The following is a 23,463-nucleotide window of genomic DNA, read 5'->3' as shown; positions in this document are numbered from 1 at the left end:
TGGTGTAAAATTCAGAATTTAGGCATTAATAGACACAGATACTAGACACATGGCAAAGAGGGGAACATGTACAGAAGAAATTAAAGGTGGTTACATGCAGTCACTGACCATCAGTGACTACTTTAGTTGACTTTCTTACCTGTGCTGTACAACTAATCAGGGCCTTTAAGGATGTTTCATATAAGTGGTTTGTTGAAATGGAGAAAGGTACATGAGATGGTTTTCATTAAGCATTCTCTTAAACTCTTAATTTAATCACTAGTAAATTGTAACTTATTATTTTTCTTCCTTAGAACCTGTCAGGTGAAGGTGTATTTTTGCTTTTTAATTTGGCTAGAAGCAATTTATTTTTAAAGAAAGTATGTCTTCTCTGAAGATACATGGTCCTATCAGAATTCGAAGTATGCAGACTGGGATTACAAAGTGGAAAGAAGGATCTTTTGAAATTGTGGAAAAAGAGAATAAAGTCAGCCTAATAGTTCACTACAATACTGGAGGAATTCCAAGGATATTTCAGGTATTACCAAATTTTGACTTGGAATGGATCTTCAATTGGGATCCTTTAGTAAATAGCCGTTCTGTGCCATAGTAAGCATCACGGTAGCCCTCCTCCCAGATTAATATTTCTTGTTTCTTATTTTCAGGACACTAATACTTTTGTGTATGTTTTATAAATTGTTCAGCAGCATTGTTGGCAGTGTATAATAAAGAGTAGGAAGTAATTATATTATTGAAAAGAAAACTGGTGGGAGGAAGCTGAGAAGGGTCTAAGCTTTTTAAAACCACATTAGGATAATCTTATTTATTCTTTTTTTTCCCTTAACATATATGATGGACTTATCACTATTTAGTGTTAGCTTTTAATTGGATTTATTAGTGTCTTCTAAAAACCAATTTCTATTTCATAATTAATCCTGCCAAAGGTCATGGTATGGACCTTTCAAAGATGATTGTTCAAGGTCATCTTTACAGCTATTTTCTTCTAACCTGATCTTTTGAAGGATCCTCATTTTATCACTGCAAAAAATAGTTAATTTTATTTTCACTTCTGTACTGCTTCTCTTATGCAGCCAAGAGTTACTCATGTTGCTATAAGTTGAATTTAAGAACATAATTTCTTACATTTTTCTACACTTTAAAATTTTGTATTTGTTAATTAGATTATATAACAGTATAATATTCATTCTAAAATATTCATTAGAGGAACAATGTATATCTTTATGCTTGAGAACCTGACCTGAGACAAAATTTCAATTTGTCTCTGCTTTTGAACTGTGTAAATAAATTGCTAATGATTTTGTATATTAAAAATATTCTTAAATAAGTTGGAAGTAGTGATAGGTAATAGAAACAATAGGAATTTGTCACATGCATGGATTTAGTGATTGCCCATCTCAACAGAAGAAAGGTTTTTTTCAAAAATAGACTTTTTTTTCAGTCCTTAGCCCAAGTTGGCACTGAGTAAATATTCAAATATTTAAGCAAACAGATATTTAGGAGCATGGTGATTCTGTGATTCCAGCATCATCTCAGTTCTAGATTAGTTTACATTCAAATTCATTTATTAACCACCTGTAGGTTACTGTTGTGAATACTATGGTAAGGGCTAAGAATTCAGAGCTGAATGAGACACTATTCCCCTCAAACGTAATAGTATCAAAATGCATTTTCAGCTGTAAAGATAGTTAAGATAATGAGGTAACAAAGAAGCAAGTGGTTTGTGCTCTGAGGATTTAGATGATAAGTAGGAATTTGTGAAACATTGGGGTAGGTGGAAGTAATTTCTATACATGGACAAACACGTGCAAGTGTGAATCAACACTCAGGGGACCAGAAAGTTATTTTTAAACAAATGGATAGTAGAGAGTGAATGGCAGAAGTAGAGGCTGAAGAGCTAGGGAGGAACTAGATTTTGATGTTTTTTGTTTGTCGTAAGAGGAGCTCAGGTTCTAAGGAGCCAGTAATCTCAAATCCAGATTCCTTTGGGAGCTAGGCAGATGACTTTATTTCAAGAAATAATGGGAGAATAAGAATGACATGTAGGAGGTTATTGTGGGAGTTCAGATGAGGGATGAAAGTCCAGAACAAAGGAAAAGCCAGTGGAAGAAGCAAGAGGAGGTAAGGATAGATTTGAAGAGATTTTGAGAAGAGTTAACTGATTAGGATGGAAGGTGAGCGAGAAGAGTCGGGGGAGATTCCTGTCTAAGTGGATGGCAGTCCCTTTCTTGTCCTCTGTAACAGGAAGCAGAGGGGAAGAATTGGGGTGTGAGGATTGGGAAAGATGAGTTGTCCTTAGGTATCAGGCATTCAGAAGGTAAAGAGGACTGGAGTTCCAACACAGCGGTGTGGACTTTGAGACAGAGAAAGAGTTAGGAGTCTTCATATGGGTAGTTACTGGAATTATGGGGCTAGATGGGATTTTCAGTTGTTGAAGTGACCAAGTTCAAGATTATTCTCACCTTGTTTGTTAATAAACAAACTTTCCTTCTTATATTTAACTTTAATTTTAATTTTTTATTTTATTTATTTTTATTTTTAATAAACATCCAATTTTATTTACAAAGCATTAAAGTTTCAGCAAGAAGAACCCAAGGCTAAGTCTCATCTTGTACAAAACTACAGAACATTTAAAAAATACAGTGGGGGGGCAGGGGGATGACAAAAGGGAATTCGAGAATATACATATTATTGTACAAGAATAGTGGTAAATTGACTGAAAATAATACCTTTATGTTATGTATTTTCCTTTTGCATGCTAAGTTGCTTATTTAAATATTTTGGAGTTAAAACATCTGAAACTAGTTAGTTATTGTGTTTTACTAGATAATTTCTACTCAAGGACATGAATTTAAGATCTACTTTGAAGCTAAATATATATAATTTAAAATTTGAATATAAATTATCTGGTAAAATTGTTTTTTTTTTTTTTTTTTCCTAATTTTTTGTTTGTTTGTTTGTTTGTTTGTTTGGCAGCTGGCCATACAGGGATATCTGAACCCTTAACCTTGGTGTTGCAAGGCCGCACTTTAAGTAACTGAGCTAACCAGCCAGCCCTGTTTTCTATTCTTATCCCAAAATTGTCAAGGTCAATTCTAATTTAAAAAAATTATGAAATATGTTATTACTTCTTTCTCTGTGCTGTTCAGAGGATATGTCTTCAGCAGAAGTCAGCATTACAAATCTTTGTATATGCCTGCTAAGGGAAAACATTAGGAATAAGGCTACTTGATTGGCAGGAATTATTTAGATATTAAAGAAACTATAAGATTTATTAATTTAGCTTTGGAAAAATTTTATTCAAGAGAAAAAAATTACCACTTCACAGCACATATCCAAAGTCTGCTAGAGTCTAGGATATATTACTGAAACAGTTCTGGGGAGAGGTATCAGTAAGCTAATAGAGTTACAGGGATTCTTGCTCTTGATCTTTGTGATTGAATGAAAGTTAAGTGAGTCTACTTAGTTAAAAAGAAAAAAAGGTGTGTTCCTATGTAGATTGGTAAAGGTTTGTTTTTGAAGCGTATTTGAGAGTTTGGAATTCTTTTGAGGATTGTAGCTTGGATTAATATATCCTTTTACATTGCAGCTGTCTAAACAATTTGCCAAATATCTTACAAGATGTGTTTAAAAGAAAGAAAAAGACACTAATCTAGTTTGGTTTCCTAAACTGATAATACTATAACCATCCAGGTTCTGAAAGTTGTTAACTCATTAGTTTTTAACCTTTGTGACTTTATAACTCTATCTGAAAATATGGAATTCCCATCCATAAGATCAAGGGTGTTAGGATTCGTCTGTAAAATGAATTTTGATAGTATGTATTTGCATCTTCTAAAAGTTAAATCTTTAATTTAAATATATCAAGAAATGGGAACTCTTTGGTTGAAAAAAATTAAATTGCTATGGGGAAGAGTGAGAAATGTAACTTCGAAAATATAAAGTTTAGTATTCATTATACAACTTATACTTCATACTCATATGTTTTTGATGATAAGAGAGTTTTCCTTTTGTCTTGGTCAGCTAAGTCATAACATTAAAAATGTGGTGCTTCGTCCCAGTGGAGCAAAACAAAGCCGCCTAATGTTAACTCTACAAGACAACAGCTTCTTGTCTATTGACAAAGTACCGAGTAAGGATGCGGAGGAAATGAGGTTGTTTCTAGATGCAGTCCATCAAAACAGACTTCATGCAGGTGAGCACTAATTTTCCCAGGGTCTGACATTAGCAGTTTTAAAAGAATATGGGGCCGGCCCATGGCTCACTTGGGAGAGTATGGGGCTGATTTAACACCAAGGCCATGGAGTTGGATCCCTATATAGGGATGGCCGGTTAGCTCACTTCGGAGAGTGTGGTGTTGATAACACCAAGTCAAGGGTTAAGAAAGATCCCCTTACCGGTCATCTTATTAAAAAAAAAAAAAAAAGAATATGATAGACTGCAGACCAACATTCCTGATGAATATTGATGCAGAAATCCTCAATATAGTACTAGTGAGTTGAATGCAGCAGCACATTAAAAGGATTTTACACTGTGACCGAATAGGATTTATTCCTGGAATGCAAGATGGTTCATCATGTGAAAATCAATCTATGTAATACACCACATTAACAGAGTGAAGGACAAAAATCACATGATCACCTCAACTGAAGCAGAAAAAACATTTGATAAAATTCAACATCAGTGCTTTACCATTACTAATATAGTTGACAAACTTTTACTTGAGTTTTATCAACTTAAAATATAACACATTAATTAAAAATGGAGGTGTAGCAGTACTACCTTGCTTGTATTTCATTAATATCTCTATTCGACACACTGTTCTCCTTGTAAAATAAAAACTTTTGTGGTTGTTTGCTGTTTAGTACCTCATTATGTGTTTGTGCCACCAAATCTGAGCTATGTCAATTTACGAAACGATTGAATTTTAGAATCAAGAAATTGAGTATTATTTCTAACTCTCAGAATATGTCGGGTACTATGTCTATATTTCTGTTTTTTATTCTATCGTGCCCATCATCTTAGTTGAATTGCTGTCTTAAGAATTGATATGTAGGGCCGACCCTGTGGCTCACTCGGGAGAGTCCGGCGCTGGGAGCGCCGAGGCCGCGGGTTCAGATCCTATATAGGAATGGCCGGTGCGCCTGAGCGCGGTGTGAGCGACACCAAGCCAAGGGTTACAATCCCCTTACTGGTCAAAAAAAAAGAAAAAAGAATTGATATGTATAGAGTGCCTTCAAATGCATTGGAGTGGAAAACACAGGAGACTGTCTGGGAACCTGTGTTTGAAGAACATGGCGTAATGGAAATACATGAGCTTTGGAAATAAACAGATTTGGGTTTGGATCCTAGCTCTGCTTGTTATTTCCTGTTTGGTTTTGGGCAAGTCACTTAAGGATTGTTGAGTTTCAGTTTCTTTATCTCTAAAATGAAAGTTATAGCACCTTAATTTCAGGGTTTATTAAAGAATGAGTACTCATAAATGTAAGGCATGACTGCCATATGATAGGCACTCAGTAAGTCATTGCTATTATTAGAGTGGGTAGCTCTGTGAACTTAACTCTAACTTGATCTGTAATCCTGGGCAAGTCATTTTAATCTTTTAGGTTTAGTTGCCTTAGCTCCCCAAAGGTGATATTATATGCTTTGCAAGGACTAGAGTAAGATAATGAAGATAAAAATGCTTTGAAAAGTATACAGCATTTAATATAGGCTAATTGTAGCACTTCAAATCAGTGGAACAAAGACTAATATTTGTATTTGATAAACAGTGTTGTCTATAAACAGGACAACTAACTAACCATTTTAGAAGATAGTAAAGCTGAATCGTTATTGCCCTTCTTTCATCTAAATAAATTTCACATTGGTCAAAGACTTGAATGTTACAAAAATAAAATGACAAAAGTTTTATTAAAAGGGGAGAGTGGATTTTTAACAATTTCTGGATAGAAAAGACCTTTCTGAGTATTACATAAAAACTAGAATCAATAAAGAAAAATATTGATAACTTAGACCATGTAAAAAATTAGACTCTGTGGCAAGGAAAAAAAAAGACAAAGGGAGAAAATATTAGTGATAGAGTTAATATGGATAATGTACAAAGAGCTGTTTTACAAATCAGTAAGAAAAAGACAATCCAGTGGAGAAGTGGGCAAAAACTGCAAATAGGGAATTCAGGGAAAAAAAATGGATGGCCCTTAACATGAAAAAATTTTCAACTTCACCAAGAATTAAACAGAATCAAAATTTTACTATCACATTGGCAGCAGGATGGAGATAAGCAAGATACTCTCATATCTTGGTAGGAGCTTAGAAATATTTTTTGGAGAACTATGTGGTAATTTCAGTTTAAAATTGCATGTCCTTTTGGACACATTTAGGGGGTTAGTGTTTTTCATAATTGGTTCTGTTTGTTAGTTCATTCCTGTATATTACCTCTACAAGCTAAATTATACATTAGTTTTTAATGACTTTAAAGTGTTGCTAGTATGGAGAAGCATTTTAATATTCAAACTGTTTGTTTTGATGGCTTTAACCATTCCATATGAAGAGTTTATTGAGTGTTATTGACACTGCAGTCAAGAAATGTATTTTCGGGCCGAGCCCGTGGCGCACCCGGGAGCGCGGCGACGCTCCCGCCGCGGGTTCGGATCCTATATGGGAATGGCCGCTGCACTCACTGGCTGAGTGCCGGTCATGAAAAAGACAAAAAAAAAAAAATGTATTTTCCTTTGATCTTAATTTTCCCCATGTTCTACTTGGACAAACTTAAAATATATTGCCATTTTATACACTTCAAAATCTAGGAGTATTATTAGACTTGTGAGTCATAAACTAAACCTGATACATCAGATGTGAATACCAGCACCTATTAAATTGCATTTTGCTCTGTTTTCAGGAATGTAAGAATATATGCATATTGACTGCTAGAAATTTTAGAAGGAAGTCAGTTTTTTCCAGAGGGGGGCATTCCTCAGCGTCTTGTGTAGATTATCACAAAAAATTTAGTCTGAAGCCCAATTGTGCTAAAACTGGTTCTATGACTATATATCCCTGACCAAATAGAACCAGGGCCTTCTGTAACCCACACAGTAAGAAAGTTGCATGGTGTATTCCAACAAGTATCAGTTTGTCTGGTGTCTTTAGAGCCTTTGTTGAAGTGATTCTCAGCTGAACATTATGTCTGTTGTAACTGATAAGCATTCCACTTTTGTTATTTATTAGTGGTATCTTTTTTTTGAAGTATCAAATCTTGTGGCTGTTAAAATAAAGTACCATTGTAATTTAAAAAAAAAAAAATTGCATGTCCTTTAACCCAGAAATTCTTTTAACAGCACTTCTGTTTGACCCACAGGTTTTTTTTTTGTTTTGTTTTGTTTTTTCTTTTTTGGTGGCTGGCTGGTGCGGAGATCCAAATCATTTACCTTGTTATTCTAACACCATGCTCTAACCAACTGAGCTAACCGGCCAGCCCCTGACCAGCAATTCTTATTCTGAGGAGTTTATCCTACAAAAATTATTCTATTAGTACAAGAAGATATGTGAAAGGATGCTAAGCATTGTTTGCAATTTTTAAAAATTAAAACACTTCAAATGATCATTAGTGGGAAATTGGCTAACCAAATTAAAGTATAAAATACTTTTTAAAGTATACATAAATTCATGTTTATATAGTACCTTGAATGTTCTTTAAACTAGTACTGATTTCTTTGAAATAGAAGCTGTTCTGCTTAATAAACTTTTACTTGTAGAGAATGTTGTGGAGTATGAAGGTACTTCAAAAAGTTCATAGAAAAATGGAATTTAGATAATAGGAATCCTTTTATGAACTTTTTGGAGACCCCTCATATGTGTAATTGGAGGTATAACTGTCACTGTTTCTGATGTTTCCTTGGCATCATATGTCAGTGTTCATGCCACAGATATATAGTGACTAACTTTTTCCAATAGTGTTAATTATCAAATGTTTATATGAGAGAATTTCTAGCATTTTCTTTTTGCTTTGTAAAGTTTATCCTTCTTTTACACATTCTCAGATTTCTGTAGTATTTGATTTCTTGCTTGAAATTCTAGCTCTAAATTTTTGTTACTGTAGTATCAGGTGTACGTTCTATCAAAAAGAATTAGTTGATAAGCACTTTGATTTATATTTTTCCTGCTGTTTTTTCCATTTCTTTCAATACTATATAAAAGTAATAATTGTAAATCTTTTTATTAAAGTAAGTGATTTGGGTTTTTTTTGTTTTTGTTTTGTCATCAGCCATGAAATCTTCTCAGGGATCTGGTAGTTTTGGAGCCATTCTGGGCAGCAGGACCTCACACACAGAAACCAACAGGCAGCTTTCTTATTCAGACAATCAGGTATGTTCATTTGAACCTTTTTAGCTTTTTAAAAAAATGATTGTCATAGACACTCTATAAGGGAGTTGTAGGAAGTAGAATTTGTAATATAATGCCTAATATTTCTGTAGGGTATTTTCCACTTATCTTAAAATTATTTTAGCCGTCTCAGTCTCTTCAACTATTTTTATGAGAATCTTTTTAAGATTTATCACATTCTTTTCTTTTTACATATAGTTTTATTAAATACAACTTAACCTTGCTTCATGTCTCATGGCCATCATTGTGAACCACAGTAGAGTGCTTTGGAGTTAAATGTGGATTTGAGACTTGGTGCTGCCAGTTAGTAGCTATTAGTCACTGCAGAAGTTCTTTATGTATCCTGAGCCTCAGTACTCATCTGTAAAATTGAGACAGCAATAATATTTTAAGGATTATGTGAAATAATGCATATGCTGTGAGATAATGCATATCGAAGTGCTTAGCCCACTGTACACTATACCACATACTAACAGCCCTATTTCTGTGATGCTCCCTGGGTCTGTTCTGTGTTATTAACTTTGCTTTTACACTATATTTTACCAGACTGTTTTGTTGAGGTTCTCTGTTTGCTTTTTTAGTAGTTTTTCTTTCATAAATATTATTCCACCAGCTGTGAGATTTGCTGTGCGCCAGTAAATAATCTTAATCAACTTAACAGTACTTATGTCTCTCTTAATTTGTTTTGTAAAGGGAAACCAGGCATAAAGTAAGAGAAACTTTGAAGCTTTTCTGTAAGTAAGTTAATGAGTTCTAATTGGCTGTGCAGAGAGGTGAATACTTAGTCCATTTATTGGATTAAGTAATGAATAAAATTTAATTTTTGTTAGGTTCTTTTTATAGGTTAGATTTTTTTGAGGGGGTGGACATTTTTATTGAGGTATAATTGACATGCAGTAAATTGTACATGCTTAAAGTACAATTTGGTATGTTTTCACTTATATATACACGCTTAAAATCATCACCGTAATCAACATGGTGAACGTAGTTATACCCTTACAGGTTTCTTCATTCCCCTTTGTAATCCTTCCCTCCCACCCTTTCTCTGGTCCCTATTTGGAAGCAACCACTGATTTGCTTTCTGTCACTATAGATTAGGTTGTATTTTCTGGAGTTTTATGTACATGGAATCAGTGTGAATTTTTTCTTTCTTTTTTTTTAGTCTGGCTTCTTTCACTCAGCATAATTATTTTGAGATTCATATACAGTCATGTGTCACTTAATGACACTGTTAGGTGATTTTGTTGTTGTGCAAACATCATAGCATGTAATTACACAAATCTAGATGGTATAGCCCATGACACAGCTAGGCTATATGGTACAGCCACCATTGTATATGTGGTCCATTATTGACACGTGACTGTAGTCGTCAGTAGGGTTTTAAATTGTTGGAATATTATTTAAATGCATAAGTGCATATAGAATAGAAACAAATATTTATACTTCACAAGTAATTCCCATTAGTGAGATTATAAAATAAACTTTGTGGGTATAGCTAGCATTAAATAGAGAAGAAGTAGAATAGAAAATAATAGGGTATTGTACATATTAAGGATAAATATTGAGTTATGAAGCTTCTAGCTTGGCTTTATTTATATGTATGTACAATAGGTTTTGATGTAAAATATTTCTTACGGTAATGTCATGGTCAAAAGTTGGGAAAAGGTGCAAAACAGTGTACATAGAGTATGCTACCATTTGTATAACAAAAATAATAAGATATTGATTTATATTTGCATAAAAAACAAGAAGATACTTACGGGTGGGAGAATGTGAAATGGAGGAACTAGGTGAATGGGGATGGGTGATACTGAGAATTCTCAGTCTATGGCTTTTAATATTACTTTGATTTGTGAACCTTGAGAATGTCACCCATTTGAAAATAAATTTAACTTTTTAAACCATTTATCCAGATTGACCTTAGAGTTTTTTAAATTTCCTATCCTAATTTGTAATTCTGTAAAAAGAAAGTAATTGGACATAACTTCCACAGAGAAATCACGTAGCTCTTAGTGTAGAGATATAAAACTTCTCTGATAGAATGTTCATCTAAAGTACTGTTTCTCAACTAATATGTATGTGTACATTGCTGTATTCTCTCAGAAGGTCCTTGCTATTTCTATAGGATAGACTCTCTGATTATGGTAAATTAGCTTCACTCTAGACCAGTTAGGCTAGAATCTCTAGAGATGTGTCTCCAGTTGTATTTTTTAAAGCTCCCCACATGAGAATTGCTGTTCTAAAAGTATTCCAATTAATTTGATGATTTAATTATCTCAAATTTTATTTTTACAGACCTCTTCAAAAAGAGGAAGTTTGGAAACTAAAGATGATATTCCATTTCGAAAAGTTCTTGGTAATCCAAGTAGAGGATTGATGAAGACTGTACCAGGAAGTGGAATAGTTGTTACCCGGACGATTCCTTCTCTGACGTCTACATCAACACCTCTTAGGTCAGGGTTATTAGAAAATCGGTAGGAAACACTTTTTTCTTTTTAGTTATTAGCTATAGCTGTTTATAAATGTCTTTTAGGTCTTTTAGAAAGACCAGTAATTTGAGGAGTAAAAGGAGAAAGTACAGAGCACATTTTTTTTTTGGTAGATAACAAGTTTTTAATCATATGTAATTTATGTCAGTGACATTTATTGAGCATGCAAATATACAGTATATTAATTTAAATATGGTGTGGAGAATTAGGTAACAGTCACATTTCCTGTCCTTGAGTATGTGGCTTATAATTTTTAATAGTATGAATTAGACTTTTTAAAAATAACGTTTCTTTTCCTGTTGTCTATAGGACTGAAAAGAGAAAAAGAATGTTATCATCTGGCTCAGAGCTGAATGAAGATTACCCTAAGGAAAATGATTCATCATCGTAAGTTAAGAGCCTTTATGGCACTAGATCAGTGTTTCTTATACTGGCAATTGTAACCACTAGAGAAGATTGGAGGAATGGTGTTCAATTTATGGGAATTCCAAAAGTAGAAGAGTAGAATTCGAAGTGTTTTGGTGACAGTAGATTTTAGGCTCAGTGTAGAGGGAATTTGACCATTTGCTATTGCTTTGACCATTTCATTGCACTTCTCATATCCTGCCTTTTTTTGTCTGCAATACTTAGAGAAAGAATAGAGCTGAGGAACTCTAAACAAGTATTTCTTGGTGGCTGCTGTTTTAGTGTGAAACTCTTCCTTCCTACTTCCCTTTATCCTTAATTTTTCTTTTTTTTTTTTTTTTTTTAACCTTACTCAGGTAAAAAAGTCAGCCTAAGGGTAAAAGGATGTGGGCCTTACATAGATTCTAGGCAAGGAGCACTAATCTTTCATAGGTGTTTTCTGGGTTGAACAAAAGGTAATAGATCTGCAGCAGGTCAGTCACTACCTCATAATCCTCTTCTTCATCATGTGCCGTTTTTTGGGGGTTTTTTTGTCTTCCAGGAGAGAAAACTTATTACACAGTTATCAGTTAATACCTCAATGAATACCTTAACAGAAATTAGTTGATAGTCAGTTAACTGCTATTTGAGGTCAAGGGTCACCAGAAAAGAGTTGGGAAAAAAACAAAGAAACTTTGTTTATTAATTGGTTCTGCTGTTGTGTAACAGTTGTAAAAGTTTGGGTAGATGATAGGACTGGTATCTGATTCCCTAACCACCAGGGACTCAGATTCCTTCTATCTTGTCAGTCTGCCATCCTTAACAAGTAGCTTCCGTTTTCTGGACCAAGACTCTCATGTCTGCATTCCTATTAGTGGAAAGAAGGAAAGGAACAAAGGGAGGGCATACTGCTTTCCCTTAGTTTGGACACTGTACACACTGCTTTTGTGCATATCACATTACAAGAACTTAGTCACATGATTATATCAAGATAAGAGAAAGTCTGAGAAATATGCCTAGCCAAAATTGGACTACTGTGGCACAAGGGTACAATAGTTATTTGGGGACAACTAACACTCTGCTGTAGTTTACTCCTCTGGTCTCTGAAATACCCCTGTTCACCATTCTTCCCATACATAAAACACCCTTACTCATCCTAATGGAGACAGACTCCAAGTGTCATGTAAACATTGGATCCAGTTAAGAGTCTAGGATCTCTAGGTGATGTGCAGTCTTCCATAAGGTCCAAATGGGTCTTGGACCATGCCCCTCATGGTATGGTACCTAAAAACTGAAAGGAAAGTTAATCTGCATTTCCCACTTCCGCCACCATGCACACATCATTATACATTGCCAGAGTAGAAATAAGATAAAAATAATAAAAATTTCTGTTTAGAGAAGACAAAAATAGGAAACTAGATGAGTTTTTGGTCTATAGCAGTGGTAAAATCTTACTAGGCAGAAACTGTGAGGACGGTGAAGGCAATGGAATAAGTTTCTGTTTAGGCCATCTAGCAATCTGGTTCTGTCCTCTGGGAGAAACCCCCCTTGCTCAGTGTACTCCACGTGACCCTTGGCTTTGCCCTCTAGTAGATTTTCCTTATATCTTTTCTTTGAAGGCCATCACTGAAGTAGATTTTGAAGATTGTGTTCTTCTTCGTGGCCTCATAGCATTTGTAGCCTGCTTCATGCTGGTGTAGTCTAGAAGTCTAGACATGTCCATACTTCTTTTAGAAGTATGACAGTTTCTTTAAATGTAAAACAATCAGGCTTTTATTGGGAAAGAATTGGTACCAATATTTTTGTTTTTGTTTTTGTTTTAATTCTTTTATTGGAATAATTTTGGATTTACAGAGAATTTGCAAAGATAATATAGAATGTTCCCGTGTGCCCCTCACCCAGTGTTCCCTAACGTTAATGTCAAAGTTGTTTTTTAACAAAACTGCTTCTAGTTACCTCTTACAATTGCCTCAGTTTGAGAAGCAGTTGGATTTTTTTTTTTATCCCATGCAATCTCAAATTACTAGGCAGTTTTGATTCCAGGCCATTGGTGTGGAGAACTATGTTCCTTATCCCTGATTGTAAGCTGGCTAGCTCTATCCTGAATTTATGTTTCAAATAGGACATTGTTGAAAGCGATAAGAAGCACTAACATAGGGTAGTGTTCTTAACCGTCTTAATGTTTTCCCTTAGAGCTGTAGGTTCTGTGAGTATGATGTCTGCATTCCAAGACATTATAGATGACAACTTTTATCAAATATTTTGCTGAGCCATGACAGTGGTTACCAGCTTTCCAATCTGCAATATCTGTGTCCTTACCCCCTACCATGCTACTAAGCCAGTGTCACATATTTTAGGTTCGTTATGGTAGCACCCCACTTTTAGTAACAAAATTTGTATATTCAAGGTCTACCTATAAGGAACAAAATTTACTCTAGCTAGTTTATGCACAAGGGTATTTGGCCACAATGAATATTAAATGGCTTACAGAATAATTAGGAAAGCTGAAAAGATAGGTTCTAAGTTAAGTTTTCAGGAATGATTTTGAGAGCCATGCCCCAGACCAGGTCACCAAAGATGTTCCTGGCTATTCTTTCATGAAGCTAACAGCTGGATTGGAAGCTGTTATGAAAGCTGTCATCTGTAGAACCATGCTACCACTGCCAAGATTGGAAATCCTATACAGAAAAACCAGACACCTCCAAGATGATTTTACCATCAGAAGTAGCAGAATAATAAGGCCTCTGCCTTATTTGCACTTTCTTGATCTTGCTTGTAATTGCCTTATTTTAAATCTCATCCAGGACACTAGGAAATGTAGGGGTTTTTTTTTTAGCATTCTGGTTTTTATATAACAGGGAGGTCCACTGAAGGTCGTAGTGGACTGTTGCATGCCGGTTTACCATATTCACCACACTTTCGGGAAGTCTTAGTTATTCCACCTAGAATTCTAAGTGGAATTCTGATGAGACCTAAGTTACTGATCCTTGTTCTGAGCTAATATTTTTTACATTATCACATTTAGATTTTTTAAGATTGTGCTCCATAGTGGAAGTGACTTATAAGGAAGCGCTCATAAGGGAAATGAATAACAGACTGGGGGAAGCAGGCCAGGGAATGGGAGGAAACCAAGCAAAGATGTGATCTCAGGTAAAAAGTCCCGCAGAGAGTAGGCTTCATCTTAATTCACCAGGGGAACTCTGGGGTTGTTCCAACTTGAGACAAGGAAGCTGGGCTTTCATGTTCCCATGCTGGATAGTCTGGTTACCAGCTACCCTGGGGGGGGTGTGGGGTTTGACTCTTTCCAGGTGGGCAAAATGTTTTGAGTAGCTCAAGTGCAGCACTCTGAAGAACTGCAAGTGCCGACTGTTGAAACACTGAAAACACACAGTCTGGGGGTGTGAAAAGGATGAAAAGGGATCTGAGGGTCTCTGATGGAACATTACCTTTGTCTGCTACAGGATATGGTACCACAGTCTGTCCCCCTGGTTGTACCATTTAGATCCACTCATGTCTAATATTAAGTTCATTCCATTTTGTCACAGACTCTTCACACTGATGCTTTCTAATTTCTGGGGGGAGAATCTTACAAAAGGAGAACCTTACAAAAGGAGAATCTTACAAAAGGAATCTTCTAGATTCCCTGCATTCTCTACTAACACTTCTGCTGGCCTTGATGGTTTGTCTGGTGGCATGACTGAGGTATTCATCTGTAAAGGATGTGAGCCGCTGGTTACCATATGCTTGTCAGGCTGTGATTGCTATAATTGCCCATTGCAATTACATGAGAACCACGCTACCACAGAGAAGAAGAGCTCTAGGAAGTGCCCTAGTGAATCCCCTTTCCAAATATATTTCTCCCTCTCCTCATTATATAGCAGCAACCCTTTCTCCTTAGGATAATTGAAGTCACTTACCCCTGCCAGTATGGTAACTCCTTTCTTTGCTTGTTGACCTGCCAGCATGAGGAGCCCAAAATGACTAGGGAGCAGCCATAATTTTAAGTTTAATTGCTCTCTTATTGTGCTTCCTGGAGAAAAAGTTCCCCCTCTGGGAACCAGGACCACAAAAATCTAAATTGGGGAAACAGAAAGTATAAATTCTCCAAGTGAGTTGAGTAGGGCCACTCCTTGGCTTTAAGACACGTATTCTCTCAAAATATAATGGTTTGTTGATTTAAGGTATATATAAATGTAAGAGTTTGTTGATTTAAGGGCATCCCATTTCTAATGAGATCATCACTGAGCTGCACTTTTAAAAGCTATTGCAACGCTTTATCAGGCCAGCAGTTTTGGGGTAATACCTTATGTGGTAGGACCAGTGGATCCTGTGGGTATATGCCCTTGTTGTACCTCCTTTTCTGCAAAGTTGGATTCCTTGTACCAAGATAGTATTATGTGAGTTCTCATATTAGTAGATGAGATACTATCTTGGATAGCAGTGGTAGCACTGTGGGCAGGAAACGCAAATACATACCCGGAATATGTGTCAATCTCAGTCAGCATTAATTGCTGTCTTCTCTAGGGTGGAAGGAATCTTATATAATCAATTTGCTACCAAATGACCGATTGATTTCCTCAAGGGATAGTACTGGATCAAGGGCTCAGTCTTAATTTCTGCTGCTGACCAGTTAGACATTCAGCAATGGCAGTAGCTAAACCATGGTGAAGAGGAGCACATACTATACCTTCTATCTCTGCCACCATGGCTGTTTTATTCATGGGCCCTTTGTGGAATAATTGGAATGGCTAAGGACAGATATTGGCTGACATCTACTGGACAAGTTAGTCTGCTGATTGTTTAGTATCTTTTCAGTGCAGAGTTCTCTGGTGAGCATTAATGTGTGAAACAGATCTTCACCTTTTGTACATACTTTCTTTTATCTTTTTTGTTTTGGCAGCTGGCCAGTATGGGGATCTGAACCCTTGACCTTGGTGTTATATGTACATACTTTCATAAATCTATCCATATGCTACTTCTATTAATCTTTTCTCCCTGATCTTCTAGGCTTGCTCTTCCAGGCCCCTAACCATCCATCCAAACCATTTGCCACCACGCAGGAGTCCATTACTCACTTCTCTCTCCACACAAAGTGGATGATGAGGTATAGCTCTAAAAAGTCCCTCACCAATGTCTTTCAAGGCAGTCCCTTAGTGGAGCTATAGTGCAATAGTAGTTCATTTTCAGATTGCACCAATGTATTGAAATAACCCATCCATGAATTAGGCCCAGGTTTCTTCTTCTTTCAACTTTTATAAGGAAATGCTGTAAGGCCTGTTCTTGTTACCTTTTTCTACTTACATGGACCCAATCCCAGTATACCTGCTTCCATTTTATGGTGGATTGCTGCAGTGTCCTCCTGATCTTAAGACTTCATGGGTGTAGTAGCACCCAGCTCATGAAGATTAGCTCTGATTGTGTAGTCCCTTGAGGACCAACAGTCAGATGCTTGATCTCTTCCAGGGCCTGGTAATATGCCAAGAGTAGTATGCTGTACTTTACAGATGATGTATAATTTTCTGCTACAGATAACATGGTCTTGCTCTAGAACCTAAGGTTCTGGGCTGCAACTCTCCTGTGGGTAAATGACTCTACATGGTGTCTTTGTCCTTAAATTGGTAATTGGCTCAACTGAGCCTGTCATCTTCTCTTTTGAGCAGATCAGTACTTATACTAACATCCAACAAATTCTGTAGTCTTTATGATTATTATTTACCCCATATCACTTGTATCATTACCTATTACTATATAACAAACCACTGTAAAATTTAGTGGCTTAAAATTGTAACTATTTATTATTGCTTATGAGTTTGTGGTCACCTGGGTGGTTCTGCTTACCTGGGCCCAGCTTGGCTGACTATGACTGGATTCTCTCATTTTCTCATGCATCTGTGATCAATAGGTAGGTTGGCTAGGATTTGGCCAGTATAAGGTGGCCTCACTCATATGACTGGCCGTTGGCTGGCTGTCATTTGGGTTGATAAAGGTAATTGGGCCATGTATCTTTTACCATCTAGCTGGCTAGCCTGGAATTATTCACATAGCAGTGGCAGGGTTCTAAGAGAGTGAGTGGAAATTTGTAAGACATCTTTAGGCTTAGGATCAGAACTCATATGCTGTTACTTCTTTCACATTCTTTTGGGAAAAGGAAATCACAGGGCCAACCCCACAAAGGGATGGAGAAATAGACTGTACTTCATTTGGATACAGGGAGGGCAGTAATTTGGGACATTTCAAAAACTATATCGAGGTACAATTTACATGCCGTAAACTGTTCTAAATGCACAATTCAATGATTTTTAGTAAATTCATTAAGTTGTATTGGGTCAGCATAATCTAGTTTTAGAGCATTTCCAGCACCCCTGTGAGATCGTTCTACCACATTTCTGAAATGCTAGAGATATTGCACAAGCCATATCCTCTTCTACTTTATCCCATCCTAGTTTACCATAGGTGAAAATTTTAGTAATTGTGACAGTATAGGATACCAGAGGTATTACCACAGCAATGGAGTTTGTGTTGCCATTGTCAAGCAGTAGTTTAATTCCAGAATCCCATCCTTAGAGTGTGTTTCCTAGTCCTATTTCTAGTACCAACTGTTGTAAATCAGGTTTGCCAGAAGCAGACTCTGAAATGGAGATTAGTGTGCAAGGAAATTATTAAGGAAGTACTCCGAGGGGAGACCGAGAAGGGAGTAAGGAAAGCGAGATAGTGAAGAGCAAGAAACAAAGCATGGGTGTGATCTCAGAAAAAAGTCACCCAGGCTTTTTTTTAGGCTTCATCCTTATCCTAGGGAAGAAATCTGTTTTGTAGGTTCCACCGTAAAGTTGTTCTCATCTAAGACAGGGAGCTGGGCTTCTATACTTTAGCACCCAGCCTTACTTGTTACTCTAAGATTGCAGGCAAAGTATCTTTAGTAGCTTCAGATCAGTCCTGTGAAGAGGAGCCCTAGGTATTGATTGTCGAAAACACACTTAAGTTGGTGTGATAGTGTGGAAAAGAGAACAGAAAAATGGGGGCAGAGGAAATCTGGGTGGAGCATCTGTGTTGTCTGCTACAGGCTTAATTCATGATGGTTCCCCTAAATTAGCACTTTGAATCAAAGCATGAACATTTATTTGGACAGCTACTTTCTATATAGGTTCAGGTATTTGGGAATAGTAGAGGGGGGAAATGGGACTTGTCTAAGAAATTTTAACCATGTGTCCATGAACTTAAAATATTTTAATCACTATAAATTGAAATGATGATATTTAGTAAACAGTATTTCAAATTATATAGAATATAAAAGTATTATAATTTTTAAACCTTTTAAAGTACCCAGCTGGAACAGTTTACTTCTATTTACTTCTTAATTGATTCTTTTGGTTTTAGTAGCTAAATCATTTCATCTGGTCTTGCTCTTGGCCAAGAAAATCTATATAATCTTGCTGTCTCTGATTTGACTTTTATATATTGAAAATACTCCTTTATTTTTACTTAATTACCCAAATCATGGATTAAACTGGCTCTTAATAATGAAAGGTTATTTTCATAATTCTTATTTGCTTGAGTCACCGACCTCTTTGAGTCTCAATAACCTTATAGCCTAACTTTCAAACATATCAATGAATTTGGCACTTGAAATGTAAAGATTTTTAATGACAGCTATTTTAAATTAAGAACAATATCTTTATACACTTATACTATATTGATTTAAAATTATTAACTATAGGAACAACAAGGCTATGACAGATCCCTCAAGAAAGTATTTAACCAGCAGTAGAGAAAAGCAGCTGAGTCTGAAACAGTCAGAAGAGAATCGGACATCAGGTAAGTGGTTTATATAAGATACTCATTTATTACATGATATATTGTATTAGACTAGAAATAAACACAAACCAGATATATATCTCTACATTATTCAGAAATACTACATAATCTGGTACTGGTTGTTGGGATCAACTTGTACTTAATATTGGCTAAAATATTTTAAAGTATTGGAAATATCAAGGAACTTGTATTCAGCTTATAAAGAATTCAGTCTTTACCTTTTTCCACTATTTGACTGCTTAGAATTAAGCCATTTCATTGGCAAAGTACCATGACCGTAGAATGAATCAGAGGAGTTAAAGTGGTTGAAATTAAAGTTCATCAGTTTTGCTACTTATTAGAAGATTCAGAAGATCTTGAAATTATTGCTTAAAGCAGTTCTTTAAGCTTACCTTGCACCCTGTTTTTTTAAAAAAGAAAAGTTAGGCTGCCCATGGATTTTTGTCAGGTGTTTTCCACACTTATGTATCTGTCTGATCTCTGAAATCCTTAGAGATTCAGATATCTGGTATTGATTTGAATATTATATCAACTTAAAAATAAATTGAAGCAAGCTAAAATATGGTGTGGCTTTTGATAAATTGATAGTTTAAGAGAATCTTAAGTTGATTGGGACTCTAGGAATGTTCTCGTAGTGGTTTGGGATTGTGACATTGCCTCCTACAGAAAGAAGCATTTAATGTAGGTTTTACTTCTGAAATAATAATATTTACAAGATGTAAAGTCCACTTGCTAATTTTCAGCTTTTATAGTCAACCTGTAGTTAGGAAATGAAAAACTTAAAGATGTAATAAGCCTTAATGTTGAAGTTAAGTTACATCTTAGAAATGATGTGGAAGAGAGGAGGAGAGAGAAGGAAGTGGGTGGTCAAGTGATAAGAAGATTCATGGAACAAAATGTAGAAGTTTTAAACTGTGTTAATATTACAGAGTTAATCAGTAGAACTGAAGTAACACAACTTATTGGTTGGAGACAGGAAAACAAGAGTAGGGGTGTTGTAAATGAAAAAGTTCAAATTTTCTACAATAAGAAGTCAACTGATACTGCTTAAAATGAATAAATCAAAAAATGGTAGAAATGTATTATTTAGTACTGTGGAGGAAATCAGGAAAACTAACGTTTTAGGGGCTGGCCGGTTAGCTCACTTGGTTAGAGCTTGGTGCTGATAACACCAACAAAAAACCCTAACTTTAAAAAAAAAGATGGTTAAAAATTAGGATGAAAATTTGTGGAGATTTGGGGTAGAGGAATATTGCTTTGCTAGTATAACTTTTTCCATAGTATTTGATCTTTTAACATGCATTTATATTACCTTGATTGAAAGTAAAGGGGCTTTTTAAAATAATAAATAAAAAGAAAAAAGAAAAGGGGAAAAAAAGTTAAATATAAGTAAGCCCAATGTGTAATTTTCTTATTAAATAAAGAATGGTTGATTTAGGAATTAAATTTTTTTCTTTGTTCATTTGTTTTATAGGGCTTTTACCTTTACAATCATCATCCTTTTATGGTAGCAGAGCTGGATCCAAGGACTACTCTTCTGGTGGCACTAACCTAGATAGGTATGCATTGATTATATGTCCTGTGAAAAACTTGAAGAGCTCTCTGTTTTTATCAGAATATTGAATGATGGCTAGGCTATGCATTATGCTCTAAGTAAATATGCTAATTTTAAAATAACAAAATTGATGAAAATCATAGAATAATAACATTTTAGTTAGAAATAACTCTAGAAATGTTTTAGTTCAAACTCTTAAATTTTTTCAACATATGAATAAACTGAGGTCTAGGAAGATGTGTACTGAAGCCGCAGGTTGACTGGCAGTATTATCAGATTCTATAGACCAGTATATTTTCCATTGTCACACCATGGTTTTTTATATGAATCTTACATGAAGTTGGGTATCTAGAATAGCTTCAGCACTAGTAAACCAGGGCAAAATACTTCTATATAACCTCCTGGGGTTGGAACCATAAATATGCTGCTTGCCTGATGCTCCTTGAGGAGAGAGCAAAGGCACGAAAGTGGAACTTGCAATGTTTGGCATCTGCTTTAGTGTTATTGATGTAGGGGCAAGAATTATGAACCCCTAACAAAATCTTACGCAGAGTAGAGGGCCAGGCAAAAGCAACTACTCAGCACGTGTCAGGAAGATATGATCATTAAATGTAGCACATAGAGAAGATGGTAAATGTAAATGAAATTAAGAGGCTTATGTTGGGCTTCTTGGTCTACCCTCCATGTGTTAAGAGTATTCTGGAAGAAAAGACTAAGAAGAGTAAAGGCATGGAAATTGCCAAAGAAATAATGGATAAAAATGATGAATGTCCTCACTTTGAAAAGCTTCAACAAATGTCAAACTACAACTTTTTTTGAAAAAAATTCTCATTGTAGAAGATGATGGATAAAGAAAATTTTAAAAACTACTAGAAAGAAAATATATCCTTTATAAAAGAGAAACAGTGAGATTGATATCAGCAATGATAGGAATACAAGACAGATGTTATTAACAGAGTAATAACATCAAAAAATTCCATATCCAACTAAACTGTAATTCAAGAATATAGACAGAGAATGCTATTTTTAGATATGCAAAGAGAGAGAGAATTTATTCAGCAAGAAGAAAACTGAACAAAGGAAAGAGTGAGAGGTAAGAAAAATTAGTGACCAAAGAAATGTTAAAATCATATTTAGAAATCTAAATACTTTTAAATTTATTTTTTTGAGTAGCTAATACATACATGTGGTAGAAAATATCTAGTTTTCATTTTTCCTTTTCAGAGGCAATCACTATTATTAATAGGCAATCACTATTACTTATATCTTGCCAGGGTTATTCTGTGTATGTAAATACATTTTGATAGTTCTTATACAATGGGGATGTGGTAGATTTAATTAAAAGCAAAGAATTAATAAAATATTAGACAAAAAGAAATACAGGAGAGGGAAAGAATACAGAGAAATTAAAACATTTTAAGTTCCTTTTTTTGTTTGCAAGGACGCTATAGTTAAGTTAAATAGACACATTAAAAAGTTAAAGATGACTTCCACTTCTGGCCAAGACAGAGTAACTGGGACTGGATTTACCCTCCATCTTGAAACAGCTAAGAACCTGTATAAAATATAGGAAACAATGTCTCTCAAGACATTGGACATCAGGTGGTGAAGGACAGTGATCACTGAGAGATAGAAAACAAGTGAAACAAGCCCAGTGACTATGTAATTAGAGTCCCCAAAGGAGAGGAGACAAAAAGTGGGACAGAAAAAATGTTTGAAGAAGCAATGGCTAAAACGTTTTCAAGTGTGATGAATACTATAAAACCACAAATGGAAGAAGCTTAATGAAACATAAAAAAATACTACAGCACGTGCATCATAATGAAAGTGCTTAAAACCAGTGATAAGGAGAAAATCTTAAAGATGCTAGAGGAAAAAAGACATATTAAGTACAAGGGAACAAAAATTAAGATGGAGATACCTCATTGGAGGCAATGCAGGATAGTAGAGTGGAACAACATCTATAAACGGTGGGTGAGGGGGAAGATCAACCAACTTAGAATTCTTGACCCAGCTATGGGAGGCAGAATTTTAAGATGCCCCCCTTGGACTTTGCCCTGTGGTATTATTTCTGTGATTATGTTATGTTAATCAAAAAGGAGATTATCTGATTGGGCTCAGTCTAATCATGTGAGCCCTTTAAAAGCAGAATTGTCTCTGATGGTCACAGAAGAAGAATTCAGAGAGATTTGAAGTATGAGAAAGACTCAGTGCACCATTACTGGCTTTGACAATGGAGGGGGCCACCTGCTAAGGAATGCAGGTGACCTCTAGAAAGAGCAGCCTTTGGCTGACAGCCAACAAAGAAACCAGAACTCAGTTCTCCAACCAAAAGGAACTGAACTCTGCCAACAGCTTGAATGAGGTTGAAAGTGAATTCTTTCCCAGAGTCTCCAGATAAGAGCCCAGCCCATTTGACACCTTGATTTCAGCCTTGTGGAACCCTAAGCAGAGATTACATCTGAGCTTGTCTGGACTTCTCACCTACAGCTGTAGTGGCTTATAACACCCATTTCTTACCTTTTTCTGAGATAAGAAACAGGTGTAATAAGCCACTAAGTTTGTAGTAATTTGTTATACAGCAGTAGAAAACTAATATGGATTTTGGTACCTGGAAGTTGGGTACAGCTATAACAAATACCTAGAAATGTGGGACTAGCTTTGGCACTGAGTAGTAATTAGAGGCTGGAAAAAGTTTGAGGATAATTTTGAAGGGCATGATAAAGAAAGCCTAAATTGCCATGAACAGAATGTTAGTAGAAATGTGGATATTGAGAACACTGCCAGTGAATGCTCAGAAGAAAGTGAAAAATGTTTTGTTGTAAATTGGAGGAAGGGGATTCTTGT

The 23,463-nt window shown here is 35.6% G+C and overlaps 1 protein-coding gene across 3 annotated transcripts in view; it reads left to right on the top strand.

The window, feature by feature from the left end:
• Positions 1–23,463, top strand: part of USP37 (ubiquitin specific peptidase 37) — a 112,160-nt gene that overhangs the window by 1,457 nt on the left and 87,240 nt on the right. For 2 of the 3 annotated variants that reach the window (XM_063104225.1, XM_063104214.1), the window contains exons 2-8: positions 294–517; positions 4,021–4,192; positions 8,258–8,358; positions 10,672–10,850; positions 11,175–11,252; positions 18,964–19,061; positions 20,536–20,620. In XM_063104225.1, coding sequence (XP_062960295.1) covers positions 362–517; positions 4,021–4,192; positions 8,258–8,358; positions 10,672–10,850; positions 11,175–11,252; positions 18,964–19,061; positions 20,536–20,620 — 869 coding nt within the window. In that variant the 5' untranslated portion in view covers positions 294–361. The remainder of the gene's footprint in view (positions 1–293; positions 518–4,020; positions 4,193–8,257; positions 8,359–10,671; positions 10,851–11,174; positions 11,253–18,963; positions 19,062–20,535; positions 20,621–23,463) is intronic. The other variant, XM_063104220.1, reaches the window with a different exon arrangement.

Source organism: Cynocephalus volans, chromosome 1, assembly GCF_027409185.1.
Source record: "Cynocephalus volans isolate mCynVol1 chromosome 1, mCynVol1.pri, whole genome shotgun sequence".
NCBI classification, from domain to species: Eukaryota; Metazoa; Chordata; class Mammalia; order Dermoptera; family Cynocephalidae; genus Cynocephalus; species Cynocephalus volans.
Note: the sequence above shows the minus strand (reverse complement) of the source record. Positions and strands in the feature narration are given on the sequence as shown.